General features: G+C 39.1%; 1 protein-coding gene across 2 annotated transcripts in view; it reads right to left on the bottom strand.

Moving 5' to 3' along the window:
* Commd8 (COMM domain containing 8) overlaps positions 1 to 4,477 on the bottom strand; it is a 14,173-nt gene extending 9,696 nt beyond the window's left edge. The window contains exons 1-2 of one of the 2 annotated variants that reach the window (XM_008837694.3): positions 4,344 to 4,477; positions 1,499 to 1,654 (exon numbers count right to left, since the gene is read on the bottom strand). In XM_008837694.3, coding sequence (XP_008835916.1) covers positions 1,499 to 1,654; positions 4,344 to 4,409 — 222 coding nt within the window. In that variant the 5' untranslated portion in view covers positions 4,410 to 4,477. Of the gene's footprint in view, positions 1 to 1,498; positions 1,655 to 3,859; positions 4,238 to 4,343 lie in introns of those variants that run through there. The other variant, XM_029565699.1, reaches the window with a different exon arrangement.
* Between the last annotated feature and the right edge of the window lie 6,984 nt (positions 4,478 to 11,461).

The following is an 11,461-nucleotide window of genomic DNA, read 5'->3' on the forward strand; positions in this document are numbered from 1 at the left end:
ATCACACAGCTAATAGACTAAATAGTTAAACAGTAAAGTCCCTGAGGTCAAAGAGTAAAAAAGATACCTATTGTCACTGTTTTTAAAAAATTTACTATCCAAGTTTTGGCTAGTGCAATATGGTAGAAAAAAGAAATAAAATAGATAAAAATTTAAAAAAGAAAAGAAGGCTTGTATATAAATTCCTGCACCTCCAAAACTAACAAGCAGATAAACAAATTAGGAAAGGTGTTAGACACAGGGAAAGACTATAAAAATCAACTGTTTCTAACATATTAACAATGAACAAATGAAAAGTCAAATGAAAGAGTATTAAAAACACCATTTATTTGGAAATCTAACCAACTATTTGCAAGAGTTTTTCATTAAAAATTACAAAACCTGAGAGAGAAACGGTAGTTAATTTAGAGACTTTCCCATGTTCCCAGACTAGAAGGCTAAGTACTGGTAAGATACCAGTTCTCCTTTAAATAATCTAGAGATTCAGTGCAATCCACATCAAAATCCTAATAGGTTTTGTTTAGGCTGAAATGGACATGATGACATAGAGGACCAGGGCCAGCCAAAGCAATCTTGAAGAGACATGAGATTGAAGGTCAGCTTCTACCAGACATCAAGACTTAACTTAGTTTATCTTTAAGGCTATGACAATTACGACAGTTAGAAATGCCAAATAGACAAGACTAATGGACTCCAACAGAGAACAGAGACAGGCTCCTGATACATGCCACCTGATTATTACAAAGATTGCACAATAATTTGGGGGGTAAAGATGGGCATTTCAATTAATGGCAGTGAGTCCACAGGACATGTGGGTGGGAAGAAACTCAGCATAGCCCCTGAACCACACCAGAATATTAATTCAAAATGCACCTGAGAGATAGATAATCATGGAAGCTAAAGCAGTCAAACCTCCACAAGTAGACATACAAAGATATTTCCATATCTCTTAAATAGGACATGAGCAGCACTAATCATCAAAAGGAGTATTGGGAAACTGGATTTGATCAACCTTCAGAACTGTTCACCAACAGGCATCATGAAGAGAGTGAAAAGGCAAGAATACATTATGTACATACACCAAGAAACTCAAACCCAGAATATCAACTAAATCAACATGACAATTATATAGAACTCAATTTCTTAAACAACTCATAAATACACTCAAATCATCTTTGACATAGATGTAAAAACAATGCATCATAAAGTCAAATCCTAATCATGGTAATGGGAATATATGCATTGGCTCTTCAACTTCCTGTTCTCTTCTGTATGTTCTAAACATTTTACATTAAGAATAAAAATAACCAAAACCAAACTGCAAAACTCCAGAAAACCTCGGATCTTATGGGTTACTCATAAATTATGAGTTTTTATCATTATGTAATATATACAGTAATTACTGATGATAGGTCTTGTGTTGAATATTACCCTAGAAACAACTTTGAAACCTCCAGGCATTACTTATTATTTATTAGGTAAAGATATGTAAAGTTACCTCTTCGTCAGAAAAATTTTTACCAACTACAGCTTTGAAAAATTTGGTAACATCTTCCAGAACATGCTTCCACTCGGTTGAATTCCAAACACTGTGATAATCCTGGTGGAGAGGATAAGCCCGACCACAGATGCCATCAATTATTTTGTGAAGAAGCTAGAGAGGAAAAGAAAAGGATGGTAAGTTTAACTGTAAGATAGACTTCTCTTCCTGGTAGCAAAGGAATGTTGGGAGATGTCCCTTTATAAGACCAGCTGAGACAGAAAGGTAACCATTTTTAAGATTTTGTTGTTACTGTTTCATTTGTGAGACAAGGTCTCATTTCTGTAGTCTAGGCTGGCCTTGAACTTGTGGCAATTCTCCCCTCAGCCTCCCAAGTGTTGGGATTACAGATGTGAGCTATCATATCCAGTTAAATCTCAGACTTTCCATTATAATGTCCAGCTTTGGAAACTAAAATAATATTTAAGATACACCATTGTTTTTCCAACATTCCTGAAAGTGGCATGTTTAAAAGTTTTACTTCAGGATCCCAAGACATATCTATCTATACCAGCAGCCAAAGGATATACCTTTTCTATCATTTCTCACTGCAGCTCTGCACACTTCATTTTGCTTTGCCTCCACTTTCCCAACATTCACATTTACTGTCTAGCTCTAAGCGAGCCCTCAGTGTGCTTTTCCTCCGCTTTATTATCAGCAATGGAAACCACGTATGACTGAGCGAAAAGATGAAGACTGGATTTTGGAACTGGTATGACTCGGTTCCACTAACTTCTAGTTTTCTTTAAAATGTTCTGCACTTCTGTTTCTGCAAGTATACACGGAACATATGTGTCCTCATAATGTCATAAGAAAGACGTGTAAGCACAGCACCTTGACACATGCTCAGTAGGTGCAAAACATCTAACATCATTCGTCTGCCTTTATATTGTTCGCACCATTGTTGTTACCATTTCCCACAATCCATGCCTTCCACATTGATGATTTGAGTGTCTACTATACTAGAACTAGTCTATATAATCATAGTCATACGAGCTCCTTGCTCAGGTGACATTGATGTCTTACAAGAGGAGTATTTAAACCCAAATAACTGGGAAATGTCAACTCTTGCCCTCCTAGATCTTACTCCACTCCACTTTAAACAACTTTTTTCCTGTCACACCACATATTTGAGAACACAGAAAGGAAGAGATGACTCCTTCCACACACTGGCTAATGCATATGAAATAGTATTTTACGTGCCATAAATAAACCAACATAATTTAAAAATCATTATATCTTTTTACACATATTTTATCTTCCACATTGTTCCATAGTAAAATAACACCCAGAACTCAAACAGAAAAATAAAAATACACCCTTTTGTTCATTCATAGCAATGTAATGAACAGCTCACTGCATTTATTACATATAATGTAAATACAACAGAATCCACGTAGAATACATACCATTTTTTAATTTAATTTTTATTTTTTTTAATTTTTGATAACTACATGATTAGAAGAAGCATTTCATTACAGCTTTAACATATTCAGTAACACACTCCAGAGCAACAGTACATCTCTTTCACAAGTGGCTGTAAGTTTCTAGGTTCACAGTTGAATTAATACAGTTATACAATATTGAACTCAGTATAAGCCGTGTAAGACATAAAATTAGAATGAGTTTTTAACCTTCAAAAAAGATCTTCATTTCATTTTAGAATATATTGTTCCTTGCAGAAAGACTCATTGTTTTTGCTACTAACACTGAGATGTTGACGCATGCATCTCTAATCTGTATGTATCTATTACTATTACTAGTTGCACTTGGATCCTTGGTGCCTGTGTATGTCTATAAAGTCACTGGGTAGAATCCCTAGCAAGGCACCAAGCACATCCTGATCCTCAAAACAATTCTATGAGGGAAGTATTGTGATTATTTTTATTTCACAAACAAGCAAACAGAGGATCAATAAGCTAAGGCTCTTCCACAATGGAGCTTTGGTCTATTACAAAAAAGTATATTAATAAATGTGATTTAGAAATGGGACTATAGTAAATATTCATATCAGGTGCAAAGGCGTATGGTCAGCTAGAAGACTCAGTTCAAAGATCCTGGAGTAGCTTTGGGCCCTGGCTGAATGGACAACCACATGCAAATTACTCAAACCTTTTGCTGCCATTTCACTATTCTCATTTGTAAAATCAGAGAGAATTGTTAAGATGCATTTTCTTGATCTGGAAGGAGTTAAATAAATTTCCTTCGGCCGGACCTACACTTTCCCCAATGAGAAAGGAACAGTTTGGAAGAGGGAGAGTGGCAAAATCAAGTCTTACCAAAAAAGTTCAGCCAGGGCAAAGGCTGGGAGCCACTTACCCAAAGTGACGGGGGAGGGGGTGGTGCGCCGATAAGGCCAGTTCCACCCATCCTGTCCTCACAAGCCTGCTTTTGTGTGTGTCTCTTTCCAAGGCTGCATTGCCTCTTAAGACCACCCTAACTCTGCTTGGTGGGCACCAGAGCTTTTCTCCTTAGGAGGCTCCAGGCGCCCTCCAGGTCCAGGTCATCACGCAGCCCTGCACCTAGCACCGAGCCCACAAGCTTTCAGGCTAGCGCGGAAGGAATGAACGGCACCCGAGGACGCATCACCCCGACGACCCCGCGACAGTAGCTTCCACGGTCTCCAGCAGACGCACACCCCACGCGGCCTAGGGACCGCGGGAGCAGCAGGCCCGCCCCGACGCTCGGGCAAAGTCCCCGCGCCGACGTGGCATCGCCAGCCCAGCCTCAGTGGGGTCCCGCCCGGGTTGCCCGCCCCCTCCGCGGCGCCCGCCCGTCCTCCCTGCGCGGGGACCCCTCTCACCGGCGGACCCAACTCTGGGGGTAGCTTCTGCAGCCGCCACAACGGCTTCTTCTCTTCCGGCTCCATCCCTGCGCCGGTCAGGCTCGGTCACGTGACGGGACCTGGCCTCAGCGCCCTCAGGGCTGGCCCACGTGACTCTCCCCGGGTTGGGCGGGGCCGGCGTGCGACCTCGGAAGTCCTTTCGCGCGTGCGCAGAGCTCCAGACACCACTTTCTCTGTGGGCTAGAAAGCCAAGCTTTCCTGTTTGGGATTTCTTACTATGGTTTTGGGGGAAGACTGCCAGACTTCAACGTGACTTTTGTACTTGGTCCAGAGACAGATCTAATGAACCTTCTCTTCCCTCTGCAGAAAGCCATCTAATAAAGAGCAACCACAGCCTGTATTTGAGTGAGCCCAGGGCCACAGTCTCGGAGGTCTGACCTGTCTCCTAAGGAAGTAGTTGGATTTGGAAAGTAAAGTAAGGGCTTGTTATACAGGAGATTCTTGATCCTAAGGAAGTACTAGCTTACATCCCACTTGCAGCAAACGGGATCTAAGAGGCACCAGTGTTACAAGATAGGGCACGGAAAAAGACCGAGCACAGTTAGAAGTGTAATTTCAGATACACATCAAATAATATTTTTAAGTATGCCCAAAATATTGCATAGGATATGCTTAAAAACTAAAAAGTTACCCATTGTGTATTTGAAATTCAAATTTTACTGGGTCACCTATATTTTATCAGACAATCCAAAAACTTCACTACCTCATGCTAAGTAACAGTGACAGCACATTAAATAAAATCAGTCTATAGCCACACTTTTACCATAGGACTAAGCCTGAAAATCAAAATTCCTTTCTGTTATTTCCGGTATGCTCTCAGTTATTATTTTTATTTGATGCTCAAATTCATTGATAAGATGAGCACTGTGAGGTATAACTAGTAGACAAGAACAAGACTTGCAATCGAATTTGTAAAGTTAATGATAAAGTGGTGAGGCAGATCACAGAAAAAGTAATTATTCAAGTGTTATGCTATCCAGAGAAAAAACTACTCAGTAGCACTTTCAAGGTTCAGTTCAAATTCCTTTGTCTAATTTCTGCCCCAGCTCTTGGAAGTCCATTTTCATGGGGCTTTAGCTGTCTCTCACTTAAATGTCCAAGTCTTACTATAATACAAACAGATATGTACAACTCATATTGTCCCAGATGCAACATAACTGCCTTAAGGCTCTAAGAATAGAGTACTCAGAGAATTATTAAAATCAGTAGCTGGAAATCTAAGTCTTTTAATAAATCTAGTGATGGGAAGTGTCATTTAAGGAAACTGAATTTTACACAATGCAATATTTAGGACAACATATTTATTAGTCATGTACTTACTACGTGGCAAACACTTGATTTCTTTTACCTTTCTAACCCTCACTACAGTTTTGTGGTAGATATTTTACCCATGTTGAAGATGAAGACAGTGTCTTGGTGAAGGAATACTTGCCTTGTCCAAGGTCACACACATGGGTAGTGGTTGCAAAGTCTGAGTGGAGAAATAGTGGTCTGCCTCTATGCTTTGCCACCCCTACTGGGGAAAGGCAGTGCAGGATGAATGTCTTCCCTAAGACAACACAATATCTAAGCCAATGAGGCAAAATGGCACACCCACCAGGACATAAGAGTGACAAAATTAGATCCAGACTCCTCTTTAAGCATCCCTGGACACCAAGAAGAAATTGACCTCTCTTTTGGAATGTGAATGCAACAAAATTGAACATCTGACAGATTGAATGTGTATGGGGGTGATGAGAGGACAACCTTCAGGAGTTAGTTCTCTCTTTCTACCGTGTGGCTCCTGGGAATTGAACTCTTGTCATCAGAGCCAAAAATTAGATAAAAGCTCCCAAATACCAACATTGGAGCCAAGCACCTTTACCCACAGTCATCTCACCAGCCCCATGAGGCATTTTAAAACCTCTTATCTGTTTCTTCTGATCCTGTCTCTGCTGTAAACGTGCTCACAATAACAATTTATAATAACATATAAATAGTAGTCAATTATAAACATAAATTCTAAACAAAATTAATCTATTAAAATTACTGTAGATCATAGGGGCTGAGATCTCAGCAGACCTCCAGAGAGTGATTGTCTGTCCTCCCTCTGACACAGGGGTTGAGAACTCAGGGGACTGCCTGAGAGCACCTGGATCCTGCTTTAACATGGTGAAGCCTTTTTGAGAGAACTGACACTGATTCTAGCCACTCCAACATCTATCAAAGTGCCTGAAAACAAATCCTGAGTCCATCACTCTCGAGTCCAGCCTTGGTAGACAAAAGAAAAATGAGGAGGAACCCAATAGAGGGATGCTTTTGGAAGCTCTCGTCAAGAAATCCCAATGGACTCTCATATGAACGTTTGAAATTTGCCCTGTTCTGACTTTTTTCTAGTTTCCTGTGTGGAACTTGTAATGCTAATTACTCTTGCCTTTACTTCTCCTTCACATCGAATGCAACAAAATTGAACATCTGACAGATTGAATGTGTATGGGGGTGATGAGAGGACAACCTTCAGGAGTTAGTTCTCTCTTTCTACCGTGTGGCTCCTGGGAATTGAACTCTTGTCATCAGAGCCAAAAATTAGATAAAAGCTCCCAAATACCAACATTGGAGCCAAGCACCTTTACCCACAGTCATCTCACCAGCCCCATGAGGCATTTTAAAACCTCTTATCTGTTTCTTCTGATCCTGTCTCTGCTGTAAACGTGCTCACAATAACAATTTATAATAACATATAAATAGTAGTCAATTATAAACATAAATTCTAAACAAAATTAATCTATTAAAATTACTGTAGATCATAGGGGCTGAGATCTCAGCAGACCTCCAGAGAGTGATTGTCTGTCCTCCCTCTGACACAGGGGTTGAGAACTCAGGGGACTGCCTGAGAGCACCTGGATCCTGCTTTAACATGGTGAAGCCTTTTTGAGAGAACTGACACTGATTCTAGCCACTCCAACATCTATCAAAGTGCCTGAAAACAAATCCTGAATCTATCACTCTAAGTCCAGCCTTGGCAGACAAAAGAAAAATGAGAAGGAACCCATTAGAGGGATGCTTTTGGAAGCTCTTGTCAAGAAATTCCAATGAACTCTGTTACGAACATTTGAAATTTGCCCTGTTTTGACTTTTTTCTGGTTCCCTGTCTAGGACTTCTAATGCTAACTACTCATGCCTTTACTTCTCCTTCATGTCTCCTAGGGACCAGTCAAGGACTTTCTTTTCTCCCTACAGTTAAGAGTTATGCAATTTGGGAGTCTTTTAGCCCCACTGAAGGGGGGTACCCCGATTGCCTCACCCTGTGTCCCTGTTCAGCATGGAAGAAGCCAGAATGGTCTTCATCCCAATGCCCTATCAGCCATTTGGGTAATCACTTCAGAATAGGAGGTAGAAATTGGCTAGGCAGTTAGGGTAAAAAGACCCCAAAGAAAAGTAGCCAGTTTCTTGGCTAAAATTCAAAATGTCCATGGGCCTCTTAGCAACATACTCTGTTCCAAAGGCCAAAAATGTCAAAAGTATCTATCTAATCCCTAAAATGTCAAATCCCAAATGCCTAATCCCCAAAATGTCAAAAGTATCTTATCTAACTTCTAAAAGATTTTAGGGTTACCTCTTCAGAGAGGGGAATGTTAGAGTAGCAAAAAGAACCATAAATAAAAGAAATATCCCAATAGAGGGATGCTTTTAGAAGCCCTTGTCAAGAAACTCCAATGGATTTTCATATGAACACTTGAAAATTGCCCTGTTCTGGCTTTTTTCTAGTTCCCTGTCTAGAACTTGTAATGTTAATTACTCTTGCCTTTACTTCTCCTTCACATCTCCTATTCAGAATTCAAGGACTTTCTTTTTCCCTTAGAGACAAGAGTTAAGCAATTTGGGAGTATTTTAGATAGACCTACTGAAGGGGTACCCCAATTGCCTCCCACTGTGTCCCTGTTGAGGTTGGAAGAAGCCAGAGAGGTCTGTGTCCCTATTCCTTATTGGCAGTTTGGGTAACCCCTTCAGAGGATGGTGTGATAAGAATAGGAGGTAGGAATTGGCTAGGCAGTTAGGGTAAAAAGACCCCAAAGAAATGTAGCCAGTTTCTTGGCTACAAGACAAAATGTCCTTGGGTCTGTTAAGAACATACTCTGTTCCAAAGGCCAAAAATGTCAAAAGTATTTGGGAGTTTATATCTGATCCTTAAAATTTTTAGGGCTACCTCTTCAGAGGGGGGAATGTTGGAGGGGAGGGAGTGGGCATTGATCAAAACACCTTATATGCATGTATGAAATTCTCAATAAACTTTTTGTAAAAGTTAAAATTTAAAAAAAGAAAGTATTCGGAAAAATGGAGAAATCTAATAAAAAATAAAAAATAAAGAAAGTACAAAAAGTTAGTTGTTCAGGAAAAAGTGATGGGGAGATATGGAAGGAGTTGGAGGGGGAGGGAGTGGCCATGGATTTGATCAAAACACCTTATGTGCATGTATGCAATTTCTCAATAATTTTTTTAAAAGACAAAAAGACTGTAGAGCATTATTATTTAAGAATGTAAACTTCTTCACAATAACTATTGAGTGGGAGACTGAGGTTGCAAATCTCTTTGTACTGCATAATCTTTATGATGTATATGTGTAAATACTGTACAAATTCCAAGATAAAGGAATCAACAAAACTTTAGTAATGATTGTCTTTCATTTGGGATATTATAGATTTTTTAAATTCTTTTTTGGATTTTCTCTACTTTTTCTTCAAAATTTCATTTGAATGAACTTAAATATTTTAAAGATATCTATCTATAAGCTAGTCATGGTGGCTTATGCCTGTAATACCAGCACTTGAGAAACAAGAGGATTGCCACAAGTTCAAGGTCAGTCAAAGCCTCAGAGTATGGCACTGTCTCATAAAAACTATATACATACATACATATATACATACATACACATGTATATATACCTTTGATAAATTATGACTATATTGATATAATTTAATTTTTTCTTTCAAATCAGCAAATTATGTGCTAGGATGTAGCTCAGTGGTGGTACGTTTGCCTACCATATTCAAGGGCCTGGGTTCAATCCTCAGCATGGAAACAATAGGAAAATATTTAGCCCACACATATGCACGTGTGGGCATTAGGTGCCTTTTCCATTCTCTAAGACCTCCAACTTCTGTCTATTCAGGCCTTCAGTAGGGAATGAAATGACAAATGAAAGACCATATAGAAAGTTTTATTGTGCCAGACCTAGAAATGCTGCCTACATCACTCTTACCTACATTCCATCACCCAGAAACATTTCCTTGAAATTTCCCAACTCTTAACAGGATTAGGAAAGTAGAAGCTAGGTGTAGATCCAGGAAGAAAAAGAATGTGGTTTGGTTGTGTGTGTGTGTGTGTGTGTGTGTGTGTGTGTGTGTGTGTGCATGTATCCACACCAATTCAGCATTTCAGCATTTTGAAACATTAATATTTCTAATTGAAGATTTATCAACACTGGTAACAAGTACCAGCCAAATATAAACAATACAATCAACCCCCTCTCATCTTCCCGCCTCAATGAGATTCAATTCAAATCTATCTCTAACAGTTACATCAAAGAAAACTCAAGAAAATGAAAGTGTAAATATTTAAGGTCTTTTGGGTGTACTAATTCTGGTCTATTACAAGAAAGGTCAGTTTCTCGCTTTTTTGGTCCAAAAATCCTAATTTTGTTATTTCACATGGAAGAGGCTAACTCATTCGAAGCAAACTCAAAGGAGACTGGATGAAAAACAGAGCAGCATGGGGTAGAAAGTGCTGACCAAGATTTAGGGGGCGACTAGAGCTTTCTGTTCCAGAGGATTGGTCTGCCAATAACTACTCCCCATCAATATAAATTGAATCTTGCTAATTTCAGATGAAAATTTTTGGATTTTTCCCAAGTTTGGGGGCTCCATATTTTTACTACCTGTGACCTGATATTAACTTCAGTAAGCGATTTGAATGTTCTAGGAATGCAAAAAAGATATTCATTCTTTATGTGGTGTTTTACATAATTCTTTAATTTAAAAAACTATTGGTTTCCACATTTATATTCATTATTGAAACCTGCCTTTCAGGTTATGCTGTGGCTTCAAGTTGATGGATTTGCTTATATCAAATGTGTTATAATGCATATATAGAATTAGTTATTTGCATTGTCTGTATAAATTTTTTCTATTAATAAACTATTGAGAGAAAAAGGACTTAAAGTTCAAAGAAATTTAATTATTATCTTGTAACCACACAGGAGATGTTTAACATTGCCATTGGTTCTATTGCATCGAATACATTATGTATAGCCAATTAGCAAAGGTTAGGAAGGTATTAAGTTTTATCCTGTCTATAAACTTAGGCAGAGTTGGTTTCCTATAAAAACAGATTCTTAGAAATCCATTACGTATATAACTCATTTCATCCTAGTGAAAGAACTTAGTAACCTTTAAGTCTTTGTCTTTATTTTAGAGATTTATATATAATTAAGAAATGTAAATGCCTTCTTATTTCACTATTTTTTTTTGTTTGTTTGTTTGAAAAATATGCTTATCACTTTCCATCTGGCAGTATCTGACAGGTGAGCAGAAATGGGTATATACAAGTGCATCCAGGAGCTATGGAGGAAGAAAGTCAGATGTGATGCATGTTCTTTTGAGGGTTCACTGCTGGCAGTACCAAAACTCTTGGGGCTACACAGGGCTCCCTGCTACACCCTGCCCAATAAAGTGAGCAGGCTGTGATACAAGGCCCAACAAGTTTATATCATATACTGGATATGTGTTCACCATGGTGGCCACAAATGTCCAGTTCCTAGGAGTGGGACCTATGGTAAGCCTGTTCATCATGGTGTCAACTGTCAGGGTTCCAAACAGCAGCAGTTTCAGATCAAAATGCCTAAAATTCTTGTGCACCACTTCCTGGCTCAGTACAAACTAGATAATAACTCTGTTTGGCCAAACACTGGAACCTTAAACCTCAATATTTTAAAAGATTTGGAAAACTTCTGCCAGCGTAATGGCAAGCAGTCTGAACTACCCTACATCCACGCCTTTCTTGACCTCTGTGGTAATCCCTCCCTCTGTGTCAAATGTTCT

The sequence above is a fragment of the Nannospalax galili genome, unplaced genomic scaffold, assembly GCF_000622305.1.
Source record: "Nannospalax galili isolate Female #2095 unplaced genomic scaffold, S.galili_v1.0 scaffold318, whole genome shotgun sequence".
NCBI classification, from domain to species: Eukaryota; Metazoa; Chordata; class Mammalia; order Rodentia; family Spalacidae; genus Nannospalax; species Nannospalax galili.